Consider the following 22,594-nt stretch of genomic DNA (forward strand, 5'->3'; position numbering starts at 1 on the left):
GAGGAAAAGGTAAAAGCCAGCAGGGTCCTCAAGACCAGAAAGACTCCAGGGTCCTGAGCAAGGAACCCCATCCAGCTGACCAGGGAGTGCTGGGTGTGAGTGGGTCAAATCCCTCCACTGGAAACAAGAAGGTGGTAACCAGGGCCATGGGCCTGGATGGGGCCCAATTTCCCTGGCCTAAGGGTCATTCTGACAACAGGTGCTATGAAAACAAGCCAGCCAACAATAACACCAAACCCAAGACACTTTCAATATACTTTATTAAAAAGTTTCTTTGTATAAATTTCCTAAAAATTTTAAAATTAAAATTAAACCCCCCACCCCTGCAAAAAATAAAAACACACACAACATTAGAGGAATGCCAAAAATATTCTCTATTATGATTTTCTTTTCATTCTTTAATGACGGCATTGGTCCCATAACAGTGCACAGAGATTAAGAGATTTTGCTGCCTTCTAATGTGATCGTTTGTTAGAGGCTTTAGAAAAAGAAAATGCTCTCAAACTTTAATCTAGGGTATTGGGAGAAAAACGGAAAAGTTGGGCACTTGTTTATTCACCATACACAGGCTTTCCATCTAAAGTCATGCTTAATTAAGAGGGGAAAAAAACGAACCAAGCGGAAGTATATAGACTAGCTGTGAAGTTGGGATTATTCTCTAGAACTTACATTTGCCCGGAACAGGCATAGCATGAGACTCCAGACGGAATTTGAGTTTATAGGAATGTTCACATACACACCAGCAGTGGATAACTATTACACAACGTTCAAAGTATATGATATTACTGCCTGGAGACAAAGAGCATTGGGTCCAGACACACTTAGCACCACATCGATAGGTCAGGTGATGGAACGGTTCGTCCCGAGTTCGAATGTGAGTCGAAACATGAAATGGTACAGTGCCAGGGGGTCTACACCCAGAGCTTCTAGGAAGACGGCTTGCAAAGGGCTGACTCCTTCTTCTTCAAGAGGTATGTGTCACGGGTCGGCCACCTTTAGGTCCCAATTGCATTGATGACTCCGGGGTTGACAAGCACTGAGCAGTGATGGAGAGGGGCAGGCAGGGAGAGAAGAGGAGGGGGAAAAGCCACGTTACTGACCGAAAAGGGCACTGGATTGCTCATGAAAACGATCCCACAGCCACTGGTTTTCATCGCCCATCTCACTTTTCTGCTGCAAACCTTCATTGGTTTCCCGGGAGCTTTTTGGCTTGGGGTGGGACTCTGTGCCACCTGGGCCCATCCGCTCACCTTGCATCACCTGCCAGACCTTCATGCTGGACTATCCCGTCCTGGCACTGGGCCCAGGCTCTTGGTGCAGCTGTTCTTATTTTATTACGAATCGAACTGCCCAACATAATGGAGATATTGGGTGGCCCCAGTACCAACATTATTATTTAGAGGAAGCAAAATTATTTAAACATGAATAGATGGGGCTATTTATCTTTGGTGGTATCTATAATCATTCATTATATTATTTCCCTTATAATCGTGTTTATTATAATATTTTATGAATAACAGAGACTTTAGTAACATTTCCAAATACTGAGGAGTAGTTGGTCACGTGTTTCTTCACTGGCAAAAAATAAAAAGATACTTGCATGTCTTTAGGAAATTACAATAATTCAGAAAATTAATTTCATTCATGTGCTTTATTTGAATACCTTCCTTATCAGAAGATACAATGTATCTTCTTTTTCACAGCCATCATAATCATTCAAATGTCTTGAACAGCCTCAGTACTGACCTGGGTCTCTTACTTTATTTGAGAACGCCACACACACAAAAGCATAATCACTTACCAGGAGCGCAAACCTTTTCACATTCTTTCTGTGAATTAAATCTATTTTCGTTTCCACCGCAGCCTCCATACCAGAATCTCGCACAGCTATTGGTCTGAGAATCATAGTACCACTTCAAAATAAATTTCCGGCAAGTGCCTTCTTCTTTTGGCAGCTTACATATATCTTTAAAAACAAGATGAGGAAAGAGCAGAAATCAGAATGTGCAAGTTACTGAGCACCCAGCACGAGAGGCTGAGGGTCTAATCACAATAGTGTCGGAGACAGACCAGAGAAGAGAGGGAGGAAAGCTCCCTAAACCTTCCAGAGCCTCAGTTTCCTCACTGTCAAATGGACATAATACTCACCCATAGCAGTAGATACAACTATATTGATGAAAGGATTTGATAACCTGCACTCAGAATTCCGAATGTCAGCTATCGGTGTTGGATAATTTAAGGTGAAATGATTTGTGTTTCCCCTTTCCAACCACTGGGCTATTTACTCTCTGATCCTTTCACGGCTAAATCCCAGAGAAGAAACCGAATTTTAAAACCTTGGCATTTTCTACTCATTGGCAAAATAGCAATTAATTCTGTCAGAATATAGTTCAAAAATAAAGCAGTACATTTCACTGCCAGCCAACGAGATTGAAAATCAAAGTTAAAGTGGAAAAGAAAAATCCTTTGTGTGTGTGTGTAGCCCAGTGCCTTCGTGACCGGCCAAATTAAACAAGGACAAAGAACTAACACTGATGTAGAATTCACCACAGCAAAAACTGTCACATCGCGAAGCTATTTTGAAGGCTGAGAAGCATTCTTTTTCCAGTTAAGGAAGTTTATGTTTGAAATGCATACTTCTGAGGCAGCCCAGCTGCAAAGTAAAAGCTACGCTGGCCCCAGTGCTGGGAAGGAGAAGTTTACAGCTCGCACACAGGAAAACTCCCGTTGACAGAGTTTTCTGGCAAACTCCAGACTGCCGCGAAGGAGGAGCATTCGTGTCAACCATTATCTGAAAGTTTGAAAAACGTAACCCTTCTCGCGAAAACCCCCCTGGAGTGTCCGATGCTGTGTTTACGTGAGTAGCTAAGGCTTGAATCACCCGGCCCTCCCCACACAGGCTGACATCTCCATGGGCCTCTGTCCCCAGCTACATGGTTGCTCACGGCCGCCGCAGAGTTACTGAGCACATGTGGTTCTGATGGGAACCAAGATGGGAAAGGAAAACCTGAGTCTTCTGGGAGAGAACCAAATCATGGGTCTACACGATGGACTGGACTCCAGCACACAGGACTGAGGCTCAGAATTGCTCTAAAACACTCCCCGGCAACGTTTGGGGGAGCTGTCACCCAGGCAAGAAGACTGGAGGCTACACAGCTCGGTGTCCCAGCTACAGAGCCTCTCAGAGACCCCGGAAGCCAGCGGTGCCACCAAGAGCTTTTGAAGACACAACAAAGCCGGAATAAAGTGATGACAAGTCACGTCAACCACTTTCTTCTTCTCAAATGTGCCAACAACTGAAGGGAAATGACTGGTGTTCAAGGAATGTTGTGGAGAGGACTGAGCACGGCAAGCTCACCCAACCACCAAAACTTACCCCTCGTTTACTGGGTCCCCTGCGAGCGTGAGGCCCAGACCAAATGGTTGTCTCATCCCCTCTCCTTTCTTCCTCAGAGCATCGCCCAAATGGCCCATGTTTGTTCCACTTTATTTGTGCCAACTGCGCTCAGCCTGGCCACCTGTGTTTAGCGATTCCCTTCCCACTGCCCTGTTCCCTTCTGAAGCAGACACGCACTGTCCTCCTGGACCCAAGGACACTGGCCCGCAGGCTGTCCTGCAGCTGGACACTCTGCTCCCTGACTGACTGGCTTTTCCAGCTTCCTGACATTTTCTCCTCCGCTCTCCAGCACCAAAGCATCGCCCTTGCATTCTGCACCCTTTGCTCCAGCGAGAGTCTCTGCTGAGACCCTGTGTGGTTTGCTAACAAAGTGTTAGGGCACTGCTACAGTGGACATGCAGATATTTGTGAAACCAAGAGAAATATCTTAATGAGGGCCCCACACTCTTCCAAGACAAAAACCTGCAATTCTCCATTTTTCAGGCATGAAAACGGAGATTCTATGTCCTTCAGAAGCTTTGGAGTTTTAAACTCCCATCACCACGATTTCTGAGACACATGTCTTGGACCTGAGTCACCTGTGCTATGTCTACATATACTAACACAACCATTTTAAAGACAAAAAAAAGTGTCTTGGTGTCCAAAGAGGGATGGATGGTTGGACCTCGTTGAAGCTCTTCCCTAGAACAAGTCTTTGGACTCAGCAGTTGTTCATGCTCCCCCTCCAAACTGAGTTGCCCCTTTGAGCACAGCCCTGGAGGGAGCCTGGAGCCCTCGCTTTGACCTAAGAGAGCGTCTGGCTGCACCCCCACTCATCTTCCCCACCGTATGTTGGGAGCCAAGAAGACAACAGCGTGAAGGTTATCAATAACGTTTCCTGGTTCACTTTTGCCTAGAACAACAACATAAAAAAGCTTCCTTTTAAAGGAAAGACTTGGAGGACCACCTGAGGAAAGCTCCTGGTGAAGTAGCGATGGGTCACTGGGCTTCAGTGAGCATCCAAACACGAAAGGAAATGGACGCAAAAGCAGCGTTTGGATACACCCTGCTCAGGGAGGCCCAGCTATTCACAGAAGACACGGATGCCAGCCTGGGACGTCCTAGAACAACAACCATGCGGTGGAATCACCCCCTAGAAACATGGTCCATTTTGGTAATAACGTGCGTGTGTGTGTGTGCGCGTACCCACATATAGTATTCATGGGGAACAAACAGGAACACTATGCATTGGGTCATTAAAGGTGGTCACCAATGCTGTGACTGTGGAAGTCACAGTTTCTTCTATTTTTCTGCATGTTCTGAATTCTTCACATTGAATATCTACTATTTTATAACTAGAAAAAGATAATACTCTTTGAAACAAAACATGTGTTGAACTGGAAAACATGCCTTTTTATCATTTGAGATTTCTATGGCATCTCAAAGCAGCATTTTTAAAGGCATCAGCTTTGACATTTTCCAAAGCAGCAAGGTGTCAGGATTTCAGTGCTTCTTTGAGCAAAATGGGGAGGGGGGTTGGGTATTTATACTGTAATTGTGACTACATCCATCATAGGTTTAATGGTTTCACAAACAAGGCTTCATCGCCCTCAGCGCCAACATCGCTGCTGTGGTGTAAACGCTTCCAAACCTCAGAAGCAGGTACAACTTGCCTGGATGAAAAAAACGTCCCTGTGTCTACATTTTGAGCATTGATGGGCTCAAAAGGTACCAAAGAAATTGTGGTGTTTCTAACTCAATTTTAAAGGGAGCTGTGGTTAAGTCTTGGCCCCTTTGCTCTTTCAGATCTTGACCAAGAGACTTTCTGGTTTTTAATTCTTATACTTGACAATAAACATGCCAAATGCCCTTTGAGACCCATCATAACCTAAATATTGCCCCGATAGACACACACTCTCACACAGCGAGAAACACACAGCCTTGAAAACGGCGACTTCTCTTTAACTACACAGAGAAAGTGTCTGTAGCTATTTAATTTACCTGAACTTGTGGGGTTAAGTTAGTTATTTATATTATTATTCACAGAAAGTCATGGGTTATCGTTACAGCATCATTTTGTGCTGGCCAACGCCATATATTGCTAGTGCAACATGGCCAACCAAATACTGCATTTCATCAAAATAAGAAATCTTAATTTTTCTACGCACTATTATTTTATATTCCACAAAGTAGACAAAACACTGTCAAGAAACCATGACGTGTCACCCATTATAAGTCACATTTTAATTTCAGAAGTGTTACAATGGGAAAATCATGCATCTCAGAATCAATAAAATAAGTAAAATGTTGGTGAACTTAATTTCCTTCAGAGCTTTGTAATCAACCCAGCTATGCCTGCTCAGACACCATGTGGTCATCTCTACCGATGGCTAATTTCTAGAACAAGTAGAAAAGCATGTTACATATTTTGTTACTTACTTTGGCTCTCTTTTGCATTAAAACTTTCCCTCAGTATGTATGGGTAAGCCAATAATTTAGAATTCATTTTGTAATATTGCAAAAAGTACATTTTCTAAGTAAAATTTTTTTTGGTTGTTTAGATACTTCAGAGAATCTTATCTTTGGTCATAATATGCATAGAAAACATCTACCCAAGGCTTCTTTAGCCAAAAATGAGATGGAGGAGAAGAGAAATGGTGACAACAAAAAAAACAAAACCTAAAACCAAAATTAGCAACTACAGAGCACGTGAAAACCAGCAGTAACCAAGCTGGCTGCAGGTGTCTGGCAGCCAAGGCTTTCCAAGGCTGTGATCATCACTGAAAGATACACTTACTTGTTGTAACTGCCATTTACAGGCAGCAAACAGATCACAGAAAAGTGTCGGTGATTCTTTTCAGTGCTGAGGAACACGAAAAGAGAGATGGGATTTTTTTGGAGGAAAGGGAATTTGTTTTGTTTTGTTTCGTTGAGGAAAATGCAAGTATTATTTAAAACGGAATCGTGTGAAATTGCAAAGCCTGGACTCTGAGTGGTTAGTAATGATGCCATGGGTCTGCTGAGGCAACCAGCCTCCATCTCAAAGCCGAGGCCGCAGCACCACACTTGCTCTCCACACCAGACAGGGCCAGGCCCTACCGGGGGACAAAGACTGTCCCCTCACCAGACCGTCCTGTCATTATGTACCTGTGTCACATAAGAAGGGCCTAATAGAGAAGTATTATTAAATGTGAATTTCAAAATGGGCGAACATGAACATATGTCCGGGAAAACAAAAGTGTGAAAACTGCTCACTCCTCTTCCCCTTCATGTCATAGGGTTTTGCCCACAGGTTCCTGCATAGACTCGGACACTGGTCACCACGTTTCCTAAAGCAAAGTGCCAAACTATGACAAAATATAGTTCCTTAAAATAGAATCAAAATCCAGTGAACTTTTCACTCATGGAAATAAAACAGCAAGGAAAAGTAGCTAACATTTAATACTAAGAAAGCGACACACTCTAAACACACACCGTGTATTTATTTAACTGACTGGTGTTGCAGAAAATAAAAGGAATTAAACTGTATTCATGCTCACATAGAAAAGCTTTTTTTAAACTTGATTTTGCCGGAATTGTCTGAAAACTACATCTTTGGAGAAATAATGCATACTGTAATAATTGATATTTGGATGTAAAACATACATGCAACTAGCGACTAAGCATCCAGTTACCATATTTTTAAAAATACGGTACTTGATAAATACTTAATAAAGTGATAAATTACCATTTCTCTTTCTATCCACAAAAAAATATGATTATCATTAAAATATGTCTGCCCTCAGGGAAAATTTCCAAAGTGACTTAATTATACGGGGGCAGGGGAGAGGCGGAGGTTGGGAGGGAAGCGGGCAAGACAAGCTTTCATCTCCTTATTCTGTTTGCCGGTTTTGAATTTTAAACATTGTCAGGTCAACATCCAATTAATTTAATTCCATTGAGTAACCGTGTATTAAGCACCTTCAGGCAAAACGCACCATTTTGTTACTGTGTAGCTCAATTACGCAGTGGCCTGTTCTTACGAAAATCACGTGAGTCCTATGTTCACGCTGACTTACATCACTAGTGGGAAATACACACGTGTGAAATGGTGAAAGAAGATCCAAGTCCTGGGTCCGAGAGCTACATGCTCATCAGGACGAAGGAGAAAGGTTTAGACAAACTACTTGCAACGTTGAAAGACACACAAGCCCCAATTTCAAAACCTCTTCTCTCTCTATCACACAGAGAAAAGAGACCTAAATGTTAAAGGTCTGAACTGAAAACATCTTTCTATTTCTGAATCTGTGACTCAGTCTTAAAAAAAATAAAAAGGACCAGCCCAGCCAGCTTCTTGTTTAAAGATTGTGTTGTTTATATTAACTAAACGTTGTTTATATATTCTTGTCCCTTCTGGACCACACATAAGAGAACCAAAAACATCCCCAAGGCTCGCTGTGTAGCTCACGCTCAGTCATTTTCTCTCAATGAAGCACTGAATTGGCTAGAAATTTTACATTCCCTACACTCTATGAGAGGTAAAGTCACCAGTGAGTGGGAAACAATACACACAGATCTCAGTGACTTGGAAGTTAGAATTTCATCTGCCCTGACCCATATCTTTGGGAAATCCTACGAGTCTTTTGTGGCTGCTCTCTGAGTTAAAGTACCATGTTGGAGGTGACTCAGAAAGGAGCTGGAGTGGGTTAGGAGCTGCAAGGACCCAGTGCAGGGGACGGGCTTAAGGCTTGTGCACGGCCCCCGCTGCTGCACTCAGAAAACTGCTGATTAGCTGAAATGAACGGGGTCGAGACTGAAGTTTTCTTCTCCATCCAAAACCCTCACCCCACATTCCTACGTCCATTGTCTTTTTCATTTGAGTTGAAAATCTTATTGGAAGTTTTTATAAAATATTTTTATACAATCCTCATGAAGTTAAAGCTTAACTACCCAATCTACCATGAATTCCTGAATAGTTCCCACAAGTTTCTATCAAGAGGAGAGAATTTCTTGGTTTTTTTGTCAACCTTTCCATTAGAAAGGCAGAGGGGTTTGAAGACCACATGACTGCCTTTAATATAGACTAATTCCTAAGCTTGTTTCCAAAAGCAAAGTACTTTGCACATTTTCTAGTCCTATAAGTAGCTCGTTTATGTGCCCTTCTTGTACCTCTATTGCCTAGTAGTTTCACAATTCCTGCACTGACTCAGTTACCTTCTTTCTCGTCAGTATGGGTTGTGGCTGTACTAAGAAATGGTAGATAAATAGATGATAGACAGATAGATGATTGATAGATAGATAGATAGATAGATAGATAGATAGATAGATAGATAGATAAATATAGTGATTGATTGATAGGTGGTGATAGTAGATAGGTAGATAGATATAGATAGATGATAGACAGATAGATAGATAGACAGACAGACAGACAGACAGACAGACAGACAGACAGATAGATAGAGAGACAGATACACACATACCTGGACACAGGGAAACTCCATTGCTGCAATAGTATATTCTAACAACAGAGAAGATTCCCTCTAAAAACAACTAGAATCAGGAGGCTGTACTCCCAAGTGGCCCCAAAGAGACGGGGGTGTGGAGTCAGAAACCATCCAACTTTATTTAAACACAGAGGAGACAGGGTGCAGAGTCTACAGAGAGGATAAGATGGAGAAACAAATCGTTTTAAAAACCTACAGTGGAAAGAGTAAGATGAGAAATCCTGGTCAGCAGCTCAAAAAATAACGTGCTGCTCCTTCTGACTGCACAGTTATGGAAGCAGCACAGATGCTTTTAAATCGAGCAGCACAAAAGCGGCCGGGCCCCCAGCAGATGGCTTTCACCATAATCGATCACAGACAGAAGCACTGTAAAGAAATATGCCTCCCTCCTCCTGACCGAGGCCCACACACCAGGAAATAATGAACTGTCCCCACTTTTAGGAAAGACCTTCTCCTTTGGGGTTTATAAAACAAAACTGTATCTAAATGGCCATGGACTTTGGACTTTGGATATTAGTACCAACATCTTTTGCAAAACACTTAAGCAAACATGTCGACTATTTCAATCATCAGTTCCTCGTGGGTGAACGGCCTAAGCTCACAGTCCGCTGAGCGGGGCGGTTACAGGCCTCGCAGAGTTCTACTGCCCAAGAAAGAACAAGCAAGTAACCGCTGTCAGTTCCAGAAACACGTCTACCTAGACCCTGGTTAAACACACGATGTGCACCAGCGCGGCCCAGGCACAGAGTGTGTGATAGGTAAGCCCAGGTGTGTGCTCAGGGAGGTAGGACCAGCACACCCATCCCTTGGCTCACTTCCAGACCCATGTCGCTCATGAGTTCCCATCTGGGTTGTCTTGTGTCCTTTTAAGCAGGTTTTTATTAGATTGAATCATTGACTGGATGAAACCCTACGCCTTGCAGTGTCACAAACCACAAATCCACTCTAGTTCCAAGACGAGGCCGAGGGAAAATGACGACACATGAATTCCTGGCTGCAGCCCCCAAAGCAACCCCCCATCCAATTTCCTCCAAGTGACAGCCAAGGTAAGTTGCCAATTTAGAGTTCAGAATACGCACAATGAGACCATGCTGGGCCACACAGAGCCGATGGGGAACTTTCCCGTGAAGTCATGCCTGGCCTGAGAATTAGAGCCCCAGCAGACAACCGAGAATCACCACTTCAAAGGCTTTCAAGTGTTTGTAAGAATGTTTCCTCAGTGTGGCTAAAGGGACCCAATGCTTTCACAACTCACCTCTTTCATCACCAGCCAAGGGCTCCGTGCTCACCATTAGATTGATGGTTGAACTAGCAGCTAACTTTGCTGTTTGTGGAGGTGGAGGCTGAGTTTTCTCTAGAAAAGAAAAATATATGCAACGAGTAGGTAACTCAGACACTGACGGGCTTGGGACTCCGTAGGGACTGGGGCTCGTTTGCCTTTCTGGATTAAGTCTTAGATGAGGGTGGGCCACTGAAGCATGGAGACTGAAAAAGGCTCCACACACACTACTGATGTCTGTTGTCTGCAAGTTGGATTCAGCTCAACAAGCAAACAGAAAATCACTGAAGTCTGAACAGAGCCTCTCATTTCCCACATAACCTCTTCTGCGTCCAGCCCAGAAAACAGATATCTGGGCTTGAAGGGTCTGTGGACTCTTATCTTCGTGGATTACAGGGTGACTGGTGGGCATTCCCTTTCCTCGTAGCTCCTCCATCTGAATAGCACCGGCCCAAAGGGAACAGACTGTTCAGCCCCCAGAGAAGCAGGGGTTGAGAAGAATGTGGGCAGGGGGCAGGGGCATAGAGAGAACTTAGAAACTTAGAAAGGGGTGGGGGGGCGTGTGAGTAACTAAGAGACTGGAAAAGCATGCAAGGGCAGGCCTCCGTGCAGCAGAGGAGCAGGGGGACGACAGATGGCAGAGGACAGAGCCCCAGCATGGTGGGACCAGGGGAGGCAAATTCTGACGTCCTTTCTGCAGTGGCCATGGACGTCCCATGGCCCCTGGGGTGGTGTGACTCCTCAGTTACTCCCGAAGGAGCCAGTGACTCTCCGTGCTGTTTTCTGTTCACTGAACGTGGAAACACGCTTCTGAAACATGGACGGGTGGACAGTCGAGCCCCAGCCAGGTTTCAGGGGCACATTTCTTTCTCCCATGGAAGGGGCTGCACTCAGGCCCAATGGGTCTGCTTTCCTCCATGAAGTGGCCCAGGACCCCAAAGGCATGGCCATAGTTCACTAGGAACCCATTTTCCATTTCATCCATTTATGAAGCTGGGTGCAACCAAAACACCCAGGATTTGGTTTTCACCTTGTTGTTATATCAGAACAGATTGGATGAAGAACTGTTCCCTCTGTGACCTGATGACATTCATGTAGAAAGCACTTGTACATGGAATGTCAAGGTACCGACTTTCCTTAAACCGACAATGTACTCACTTGTGCTGAAACTTCCTCGGTAGGTGGCCCTGACCTGAGACCTCAGGTAGCAGACCACCGCCACGTGGTACATGTGCCCAGCACGCAGGCCCCCGATGACACGGTCTGTGACAGTGACGTTCTGCTTCAGGACCAGGGACTGATCGTGGGCCGAGGTGACGGTAAGGTCGTAAAAATAAGGACTGGAGGGTTCTGGCCTGTCCCAGTGGAGTTTGGCGCTGTTCTCTGTGATCTCAGACACCTGGACCTCTCCAGAAGGCTTCCCTGGAAGGGAGATCAAAGCAGAGCGCGGACATCAAAATAAAACCCTCAGTGACCGAGACACACAGCGAGAGATGAAATCCGAGAGGTGTGTACCAGCAGACAGTTGATCGGACACTGCGGTGAAGCAGGGAACTCATTTCTTGTTCAAGTTCCTAAGTGAAATGTGACATTCATAGTAACTCAAAATCGCATGATTCATCAGCACGGTACATAACTCCATTTTCTGTCGAAAATTCCTCTTATTAAAAGATACTTTGAAAACACACGGTTCAGTGTGCTAATAATCTGAATGAAGTGTTCAATACAGAAGGAGCCCCATACTTTAAAATACATTAAGTCATGCAACTTCAGGCATGACATGAAATTCTTTTAAAGGAATCTGGTTTTTTTCTGTTCATAAAGTGAAGACAATTTCCATGAGTTTTTCCCATGAGCATATACATTGTGCCTTCACTTTTCTGTAGTTTGTGGCACTCGACAGTATCTTCTCGCATCTGCTTTGACGGAAAACAATAACATAACACACGCTGGGTCTCGTTAAGCCCACCTCCGCCTCGTACCTAACGCGGCCTGGAACCTGCTTTCCCGTGAGTGGTAGCAGCATGCACTCAGTCTGCTGAAGACGGGATGGTCCGGGCTCCGACTTAGTTTGCTGAACTAAACACCCGATATTGCGGGGTCTCTTTTCTATGGGAACGTGCTGCATCACAGGACAAAGTCTGCGATGCAAAGCTCCTCCCAGACCTTCTGGAATCCTATCCCAAGGGAGGCAGGTCTGGCTCCAGGACCCCAGCATTCCAACTGCCACTTCGCTGCCCATTCTCATTCCCTAAATGGTCTAAGACCCTACTTCTACACCATCCCTTTAGCTTAAGACAACTAGACGTCCAGGAGAGAAGGGTTGTGCCGGCTGCTGACATCCCAGAGAGAATGGGCAGCTCCCATCCTCACCCCAAGGCTGGGTGGGGGGCTCGGGTGGGGAGTGGGAGCCAGTGGGAGACTCACAGGGGGTAGGAGAAAGATCGCTTTGTAATATAGGAACAAAACAATGTTTTGGCAATTCCATCCTCTGATGGGCACCTCTTAGAATACGTCATCTAGATGTACAAATCCCAGACCAGTGATTGTATTTCAATTGCTTTGTAAGCAGGCCTCAGGGGACATGCCCTAGACACAGTAAATGACGACATCACAAGTCAGCAGCCCTACCCACGGCTTTCTTACCCAGGGGCTTAGCCATAGCTGGCTTGGTGGTGGCCTGTCTGGCTGCCTGGAGCTTGGGGGCCTCAGGCTTTACAGCCACTGGTTTGGCAGCAGTGGGAGGTCTTACAGCTGCTTGTTTCGCTGCTGGCTTCACTGCCACAGGCTTCGCTGCCACTGCAGGTCTAACCGTGTCCGACTGCGTGGTCTCAGGCTTGGCAGCCACAGGTCTCATGGTGGCCGGCTTTGCAGGGACTGACTTTGCAGGGGCCGGCAGGTTTACCGTAGTTACTGGTTTGGTTGTGGTGGTCACTGGTTCTGTGGTGGTCACTGGCTTTGTTTTGGTCATTGGTTTGGATGTAGGACTTGAAGTAACATTATTCAGAATGTTTCTGTTAAAACAAATTAAATACTGTTTCAACCCACACATATTATTGCCTGTTGTCTAATATAGACAGATGTAACCCCACGAGTTATGCGAAATGTGCTTGCTGTCTTATCAAAACCTATGCAGGAGTTTTTATGTCTTATACGTAGAATTGCACCTTCATAGGACGTGTGCCACAGAAAACACAGTGAACAGCATATAAAAACAGAATCATTAAAAGTGAAGGCTATATTGTACTATAAATACATCTGACATCTTATTTTCCATTTATGAGCTAAAGCAGGGAGAGAGTAAAGAGACAATAATAAATATTTTAATAATTATTATTATTTGTATTGTTAACAATAATAGTTGACCAATATTCTAATTATAAAAATTGATGTACTCAAACATATACACCAAAAATTAAATAAAATCAGTTAATAGCTACTCTCATTATAAGAGAGCATCCACTCAACAAAATGCTGTGCTTAGCTGGAAAATTATAGCGTCAGAGTACACTTCCACGCCCAGGGCTTACTGTGTATGTTTGTTTGCATTAATTTGTGTGTGTGTCTGTTTAGTTTTCTTCACAATTTTTTGATCTATTACGAATCCCTAAAGAGAATAGCAACACAACTAAACAGATACAATGGCCCAGACCCACCCTTTGTTCCTTTCTTGTCCTGAGATGAACGTTCACTATTGTATAGATAGATCATGCTGTATGTCATATGCAGAGTATTTTCAAGTTAATGTTATACAACTTCAAATACTAGCTTTGTCCATTCTGTTTTCCTAAAGATAAGGTTGAGCCAATTTTACAAAATGCTCGAGAGGAATTATAAAGATGATTAAAACTAGAAAAAGAGAACCTGTGAAGAGAGATCAGGCAGGCACCACAGTGGGGGAAAGGGGCCACGGCTGCCTTAGTAACGATTCTCAACTAATGAGCCCGAGATCTGATGCATCCCCTCTGAGGACAGAGGCAAGAGTTGAAGCATTTGAGAGCTGACAGACAGAGGGTACGCAGGAGGAAGAGGAGGGCTCTCCCTCTCCACCCTGGAGGTCAGCCAGGCGTAAGCCAGATACCCATTTTTCAAGGGTCACTCAAATCCAAATCTCATCTGGGTGCAACAGTCAGAACTCCCACTTGCCCCAAAGCATGGCACACTATGGCATTCTCCTGAGTGGCACAAACTGCTGTCGCATTGCCTGTGCTCAGTTTCTGCTGCCACATCCCCTCGCCTAGCTCTCTGTCACACGACCACACTGCTCTCCCATCTGCTCCTAGAGTTGGCACCAAAGATGGAGCTGGTCTTAAGGTCACTGAGCACGTGGCAGGTGGTCAGCATCACTGTGGGTACCCAAATCCCTCCCACCCCCCAACCGTCTCATTAGTCTTCCTAGTAGAACGTACACCTTGCCTCCTAACACTACCACCGTCACCTGTTATTAAACCATTAATTATTTGAAGAAGATTTGTAGCCCATTTTTTTGCTTAATGTATCCAATCCTTCTGTATCAAATCATTTCACACCAGAGATGGTAGACTGTTTGGACAGAGGCCCCCACTGCCCACCCTCTCTGTATCCACGCCCTTTACAAGGGGATGTGACAGGTTCTCCCACCAAGTCCTCCTCACCCTGAAATCTGGCTAGGCTGGCATTTAGACATGTTTTGGTCAATAGAACGTGTCAGAAGTAACAGTGTGCCTGTTTTAGCCTAGGCCTCAAGAGGCCTTGCACACTTCCACCTTCTCTGATGGAATCTTGCCCAGTCGCCTGTGGACAAACCCAGGCTTGCCACTAGAGAAGGAGAGACCATACGGAACAGAGATGAGCCATCCAGCTGAGACCACTCTAGACCACCGGTCCACAGCTTATGAGCAGCAAACAACAAACATATCAGTGAGCCCACTGGAGGCCAAAAGAACCGCCCAGCTGAGCCCAAGCAAATTTTGCTAACCCACAGAATTGCAAATTAAATAAATAGCTGTTTTAAGCCACTACATTTGGGGTTGTTTGTTACACAGCAAAAGCTAACAGGTACAAGAGATTCTTCAAAAAGAATGTCCCATATGACTTTTAGGAAGTCACATTTTCTGGATTTCAATGTCCTCACCCCATAAAGTTACGCATTGGAGGACATTTGTATTCCCTCTAGCACTGTCATTTGAGAGACAATTGTTATAGTCACTTACACTTGTTTGTGACCAAATTTCAAAAGATTCTTTGCCGGTTGATCCCCTTGGAACCAATCACACTGTTTCCTGATATCTGGGGACAAGTAGAAAGCATTTTCACCTAGAGAGAAACAGAAAAATATATATACTTTAAGTGCATGAAATCACTTGCAAATTAAAATTAATCTGCTAATGAGTTCAATGGATCATATAGTAGGAAGCCCATAAATATTTGTTGTATTAATTCATTCTTTCAGACAAGCCAAGTGCAGTGATTTTAAACATTAAGTATAATGGTACTTGATCTATAAGACATCGTAAGCCAATATCTCCTACTTGGCAATTATTTGGGTGATTCAATTGAAGGTAATATTTACTCAATGTGAGGAGGAAGACAGGAATAGAAGGAAAATCAAGAGCAGAGTTGAACAAGTTCCAAGCTATTGAACATCAAATTATAACCAAGTTACTTTCAATATTTTCTCAGTGCGGTGGTTGCCAAACTTTTGTTTTCAGACTTCTAAAGACAGTGGCCCCCAGGTAAACTTGCTGGCTTACCTTTGCTTCGCATCTTTTTCCCTACAACTTTTGGGGGACAGGCTTCATAAGTGTGAATACTGTTTTCATGGACTTCACTTTTCCCCTGAATAATAAACTCTCCACATACACGTGTTTATCCATACTTTATACATCTCCCTCCTTTGTTAGAGACCTTCCTGTGACAACTCTGGGCCACACACCATGTGAGGCTCTAGGGAACACAGTGGTCAGTGATACACCTTCTCTAGGACCCTGCAGTCCCCAGGACCACAGACCCATAAATGAATGACCAATGGGCCACGTAATAATAGATGGGGTAGGTATAGTGTCCAGATTAAAGATGAACAAGCCTTGGGAGGGGGAGCATCCATGGTGAGTAGGGCGGCTAGAGATAAGTTTTGAAGATGAATGTAGATTTGCTGTTAAAGCAGAGATGGTGAGCCCTGTGGGGAGGGGTAGTCACACTGGCAAAGACCCAGAGGTTTCCAAGCGTGGAGCTGGTGGCTAAGCCCAGATCGATGCAACTCCTTCTGGAAGTTACCCCAATGCCCCATCAGGATACACACACATCTCGGCAACATGCCAGCATATTATGTCATGTATAATAACTGTGCACTTCACCCATTCCCACACCTAGACTATAAACTCTCAGGGACACTGTGTCAAGGGCGGGAGGTGCCTAGTCGAATTTGGTTGAATAAGCACGTGAACAAGGACAGGGTTTCCGTCTGTGTGTTCACTGCCAGTTCTGACTCCTAACGTGTGCCTGGGATGTGGTGGGCATTGACATACCAGGGGTGCCAAAAAAATGTATACACATTTTATGCAATGTTATCTATGTATTACTTTTCAAACTGAATTGAATTATGGTAGCAATGTGTAGTACGACGCTTGCTCAAAAGATGGCATTAATCAAATGAATACTAGTGTCACCACCCGACAGGCAGGACAGTCAAAGAAAATGGCGGAAGCATGGTTGTCATTTGAGGAGCACAAGACCATTTGGCAGTGGCATTTGAAATTTGAGAATGTTGTGGAAGTACGACAATGGAGGCGTGAGTGTGCAACAGCACCTCCAACACGCCTGACAATTGCACGCATCCGTGGTAAGTGTGAGACACATGGTACTGTATGAAGAAATTGAAACGGCATGTGCAGCGATGCAAGTAGACACTTTGGTCAGCGTTGCTCAAGCAGTAGTTCACTGTAATCAGAAGTGTCTGGACGCTGATGGCAACCACTTTGACACCTTTTGTAATTGCAGAAGTCAAACGTGACTTCTATTTATCTTTTGTTATCGGTATATATTATTACAATTTTAATAGTTTTTTCCTTTCCTAAAATGTGTATACACTTTTTGGGCACCCTCTGTATATTGTTGAGTGAAAGAACAAATCCCCGTCAGCACACGAGTTGCCTTTTCCATGCCTGGGCCCACCGCCCCGTCCCTGATAACCCCAGCGGGTGGCCGGACAGAAAGCCCACGACGTCCAGCAGGACTTACTGTTGACAAAGGACGGCAACAGCCGCCCAAAGCGCATCAGAGGCTCCTCATTGAGCTCCGTGGACTTATCCACCAATTTGAAGAAGACGTCGTTTGGCTCGCTGGCGAAGCTGTACACCTCCTTGACGTTGACCTTCCTGCCAATGCCCAGAATCACGAAGAAGTAGCCCCTGCATTTGGCCTGCAAGATGGCTCTCTGGGCTTCCTCCAGCTGCGGCTTCGGCACCTCGCCTGTCAGCATCAGGACCACGATCTTCAGGTCACGCGGGTTGGGTGCACTTTCAAAGACGTTCTCTACAGTGTATTGTATGGCGCTGCCCAGGGCCCTGGTGCCCTGCAGCTGTGTCATCCTGCTGCCAAGGAAGTCCACCAGCTTCTCCTTGGAGCCGTAGTCAGTCAGGGAGAACTCCACCTTCACAGGCGGCACACTGGCGTTCCCCACAGACGCGTAGGGTGCGTGCTGCACAACTGCTATCCTGGCGAAATGCTGAGAGGCCTTGGGGTCGGGGCTCACGTCCAGCTGTCTGACCAGGTACCCGATGTATTTCTTCATCTCGTTGAACTGGAACAGAGTCGTGGTCTCAGCGCTGTCCAAGATGAAAGCCATGTCGATGTCCACATCACTGCCCGCAGCTCGCCGGTCCCTGAAGGCGGGCCTCCAGCTGCCAAATTCGCAGGACGGGTCGATGTTGCAGACGTCTGGAAAGAAACACGGCAGCCCGTTTATACCTTGACTCCTGCAGCAAAGACGTGGCACAGCAATCTGCTGAGAGCCTGGGGTCATGAAAATTGTCACAGAATCCAGAAACCTATTTATATCCTGTTGACGTGACTGTAACCAGATTTCCGTTTTCATCACCTAACACTTACTAAATAAATCAGTAAGCCAAAATTCTTGTTAGTATATTGTGGCATTGGCTTTAGAAAAGGAGGGGGCATGGGACGGAGGGAAAGGAGATGGGAGGGAGGGAGGAGGGAAGGGGGGGGGGAGGGAAGGAAAACCACCTTACTTTTTCACCACTCCTTGAAGAAATGTGTTCCATTAATAGAAAGTCCCAAAGCCAGATAATTAAAATCTGGACTCCAAGATCAAAATGTAAGCAGAGCCCACTTTCTCCCTTATTGCTTATAAAACTTGTCCTTCGCTATCAGACAAAGCTCTGTTTGGGGGGGGGGGGGTCACTTTAAATATGGAAACTACTTATGACGTAGTGTCCTCGCTGGTAAATACCAGCTTTCTGCATCTTAATTTACGGAAGGCCTTTACACAGACGATGATAATTCACTCAAACGTCCCCCGTGATAGTACGTTCTGCAGTTGCAGCTAGACAGATGCCCGCTGGGGAAGCACTTTACCCAAGCAAATGTGACACGTCAGGACATTCTTCAGGAAGTCCGTGAGGTCTCTCGTGGGGGGCAGCACGCGTGCATGCCCCACGGCGGTGTTGTTGATCTGGTGCAACAAAAGGAAACACTCAGTAGCACAGACGATAAGCAACTACTTGAGAATACAGCTGAGGAAGGAGTTGGGGTCACGTCATTAAAACAAGCTTCCCAATAGATCAGTATCTTCTCTTGTTTCTTTAGAGGGAGGGTTAGGAGGAGGCACTGAGTTTAATAGGAAAATACAGGTTTTCTTCGGCTGAAATGAGCGGGAGTTCAAATCCCACCCCTGTACTTTCTGCTGGACCCAAAGCAAAATGATCTAACCTCTCTGGGGTTGTTTCCTCAGCTGTAAAATAGAGATCATGGTATATTGCCAACGGAGTTATGTGAAAGGCTAACTTAGATAACGTATGTCAAGGGCCGGGTACAGCCTCCAGCACATAGTGGGGATTTAAATTAGGTCGTTATGCTCAGCAATAATAATAATAGCAACTAGCAAATGTTACCGCATTCCTTTCCTGCTCTCCCAGGTCTAGAAAGGGATTTGATGACAAAGCAAGTAACGAAATCATTTCTGCAAGATTCAAAAAGTCCTGCCCGTCACGGCACCAGGCACACCATCACTAATTATTCACTCAGTGAATCATTAAATTGACTTAATGAATGAATAATTAACTTTTCAAACTCACTGAAACTATGCTGTTGAGAAACCTGCGTGGTTCGGGGTCACTCGGCCCACATAAGGGGGACGTAGGTAAACGCACCCCTTACAAGAGCATGCAGCTGACGGGCCAGGATGGACTCCCAAGTGCAGTGCTCTGTGCTCTAACTGGCTTTTGGTTTGGCAGAATAAACCCCAAGAGATGGCAGCAATAACCCAACCGTCTCGCTGACATAGGCAGTGCGCAAGCCGTAAAATAGCCGATTTGGAAGGAAAGATACATGCAACCATCTCACCCTCACTTCGTCTTTTGCAGGTGAGGAATCTAAGACACAGAGAGGTTAAGTAACATGACCAAGAGTCCTAAAGCTGGAAAGTGGGTGGCCAGGAACTAGAGCCAAGGCCTCCGCACTCTTTCCCTCTCCATGCCCGTCATCCATCCCTCTTGAACAGTAACCCCAGAATTCGCAGAGTAAATTTCAACGAACGACGTACAGCAAGTAAACAGTTATTTAAGCGAATGACAAGGGGGCACATGGCCGCGTCACAGGCTGCCCCTTGGATGCCAGCCTAACTGAAGAAAGGTTTGAAGAATGTGCACACTGGGGAGCTGGAGTCACCCAGGTTTGGGGACCTCACTAGGAGATGGCAGGCCTCCCAGGTCAGCCCTAGGAGACTGTCTTCCAACACGTGAGGAAGGACCCTCAATCTAGTGCCGAAGCCAGAGGCTGTCTTGGAAATCTCACTACTGAAGGTCTCAGTCAGACCAGCCTCCTCCAGGACCTTCTTAGAAATTCTGGGGCATGGATACATCAGGGAGGGCATGGACGTGCCTAAGACCTTTCTAAGAGCCCAAGAAGAAGAGCAGATGTCACCCAAGCACACGGGGCACAGACCTGCAGAGCGTTGATGAGCTGCCGGTCCTCCTGGTTCGTGAGGAACAAGGGCGTGATCCCGGCATCCGACAGCTTCAGCACAGCCTCCCTGAGCTGTGGGGATGCCCTCGTGGGCTTATTGCTGAAGAAAACGGCCACCTTCCTCATCAGGAATCCATTCCTCACGCGCTTAAACGTGTTTCTGGCCACGAAGGACATGGCGGTTTCCAGACTCTGTTGCTTGGATGTCAGAGACACCTGAAGGTTCCTGATACTCTCCAGGAGGGCGGACTTCTTCTTGGAGTCGGCAAACCGGATCTCCGTGGTCACCTCGTTGTTGTAGGTGACCACGGCCACGCGGGCCCCCCGCGGGCAGTTGCTTTCAGCAATGGTCAGGTCGCCCACGATCTTTAAGAGCACATCCCTCATGCGGCCAAATGTATCTGAGGTGACCCCCTCGGACGTGTCTAAAGCAAAGGCCAGTTCCGTCGGGAAGACGGGGCATTCCTGGGGCCCTGTGGGAAGTGGGGGGTTTTCAAAGACACACTTTACTTACTGGAAAAGGGGTCTTCCTCTTTCCTCAGAAGGAAGTCAAACTACTGGAATTAACTTACCATAGCAGCAAGCTGTCAAGAAAACAAAGAGAGGCGTGAAAGACACGTCTACCAGGCGAGACTTCCAAATGTGAACATAAAAATGCATCACGGGCAGCAGGGAATCGTGTACTTACGACATTTATCCTTGATGCTCTGGACAAGGGCGCATTGCTTCAAAAGGAAAGGAAAGAAGGTGTGAGGAGAGCAGACAAAAAGGCTTACAGGACAATGATTCGTGCTGCCCACAAGCAACTTACATCGATCGAGTCGCCTCTGTTGCCTTTGTGACCCTGGAAAACAAGGGAGCAGAGGCTGGTGTGGGACGTGGGACGCGAGGCACGGTCCTTGGCCCACAGAAACATGTCAGAGGAAGCAGAAGGGGACCTTGGCTGCCCTTGATCATTTCAAGCTCTCCCTATGAATTTGATTTTACCGCTCAAAGAGCAAAAAGAGGAAGACTTTGGGGACAAAATTATTTCACCTGCGAGGTAAATAGCTCCACACCATGAAAACCTGGAAGCTCATTACAAAGCCACGTGAACCACACATCTGCATGTGAGTCCGAACCCACTTCTTCAGAGAAAAGGAAGAATGCCCTTTCACCTGCTACCGGGGACATCCTGTTCCCAGGACAGTGGGGTCACTTAGCTTCCCGTCAGCTCCAGGTCTACAGCGTCCTATCCTGGCTGAATGCTCCAGGGGAGACCCTCCACCGCCCTCGGCATCTCACCCCAATATGTGTCCACCCTGCTGGGCAGGCAGTCTCCTGTGGGCCCCGTGGGTGTCTCCATAAGGCTGCTTCTGCCCGCTCGCCTCCCATAATACCTGGCGAATCGATCTCCCACTAAAGGCTTCACTCATTTGAACCCCTGACTCGGCCTTCTTCTCCTGGGTCCAACCCATGTAATCCCTTAACCTTTCCTTCTAGCAGTGATCTTCCATGTCCTGAGTTACCTTGTCCATTCTTCTTTGAACCTCATTAATTTCAACATTGGAAGACAGTAAAGGGAGAAATTCAAATAAGGAAACAAAGCTGTGAGTAACGAAGAGATTTTATGGAGGGCTACAGAGAGGCATCCTCGGTGGCAGGACGGACGACTAGCAGGTTCTAAACCGTGAAGCAGTGGCTCCCCTGGGGGTTTTATAGCCCAAAGAAAGCATTCCCCAAACTGAGGTCTGACATAGTCACACGCCTTCCACGAGATGCAATCAAGAGGTATTAAAACATGTTCTCTTTTGTTTGCTTGTGTCTCCCCTACACAAGCCTCAAACAAGGAAATCACACCAGGAAATTGCAATATGCCCTAGACTACAGAGTTCCACATGAAACTTGTCTTAAAACTTTCTTGTTACTCTAAAACTCAAAAGCTCTTTGCTCCATTGTAGTATCAGAAGGGAAGTGGTTTAGAAAACAAAAATAAAAACAGTAACAACAAAAATGGAGCACACCTTTTTTGTGAGGAAAGGAGACAGTGGCAAGTTTTCAGGGACCATGTGAAGACTGTCACCCCACCCCCAGGCGCTTAATCGGAACTGGGTAGGTACTTACAGATGGTCCTGGGTATCCAGGGTCTCCCTTCTGCCCAATTGTGCCTGGAGGTCCTGAATTTCCCTAGAAGGGGCAGAACAAGCACTGGTCAATCGCGGCAGAAGAAGGAAAATCGTCAACTCCTGCAGTTGGAAAGGGGCTGAAGGTGATCTAATCCGACAGCCCCCATCA

At 45.9% G+C, this 22,594-nt stretch overlaps 1 protein-coding gene across 5 annotated transcripts in view; it reads right to left on the reverse strand.

The window, feature by feature from the left end:
- Positions 1-242: 242 nt before the first annotated feature.
- COL6A3 (collagen type VI alpha 3 chain) overlaps positions 243-22,594 on the reverse strand; it is an 80,276-nt gene continuing 57,924 nt past the window's right edge. For all 5 annotated transcript variants that reach the window (XM_074315601.2, XM_019740939.3, XM_074315604.2 and 2 more), the window contains 13 exons: positions 22,424-22,486; positions 21,132-21,164; positions 21,009-21,045; positions 20,893-20,904; positions 20,300-20,793; positions 18,713-18,809; positions 17,357-18,055; positions 15,331-15,433; positions 12,785-13,152; positions 11,297-11,560; positions 10,115-10,213; positions 1,802-1,966; positions 243-1,036 (listed from right to left, as the gene is read on the reverse strand). In XM_074315601.2, the coding sequence (XP_074171702.2) occupies positions 996-1,036; positions 1,802-1,966; positions 10,115-10,213; positions 11,297-11,560; positions 12,785-13,152; positions 15,331-15,433; positions 17,357-18,055; positions 18,713-18,809; positions 20,300-20,793; positions 20,893-20,904; positions 21,009-21,045; positions 21,132-21,164; positions 22,424-22,486 (2,475 nt within the window). In that variant the 3' untranslated portion in view covers positions 243-995. The remainder of the gene's footprint in view (positions 1,037-1,801; positions 1,967-10,114; positions 10,214-11,296; positions 11,561-12,784; positions 13,153-15,330; positions 15,434-17,356; positions 18,056-18,712; positions 18,810-20,299; positions 20,794-20,892; positions 20,905-21,008; positions 21,046-21,131; positions 21,165-22,423; positions 22,487-22,594) is intronic.

The sequence above is a fragment of the Rhinolophus sinicus genome, chromosome 17 (assembly GCF_057876585.1).
Source record: "Rhinolophus sinicus isolate RSI-liver-muscle chromosome 17, RSI-T2T, whole genome shotgun sequence".
Lineage (NCBI taxonomy): Eukaryota > Metazoa > Chordata > Mammalia > Chiroptera > Rhinolophidae > Rhinolophus > Rhinolophus sinicus.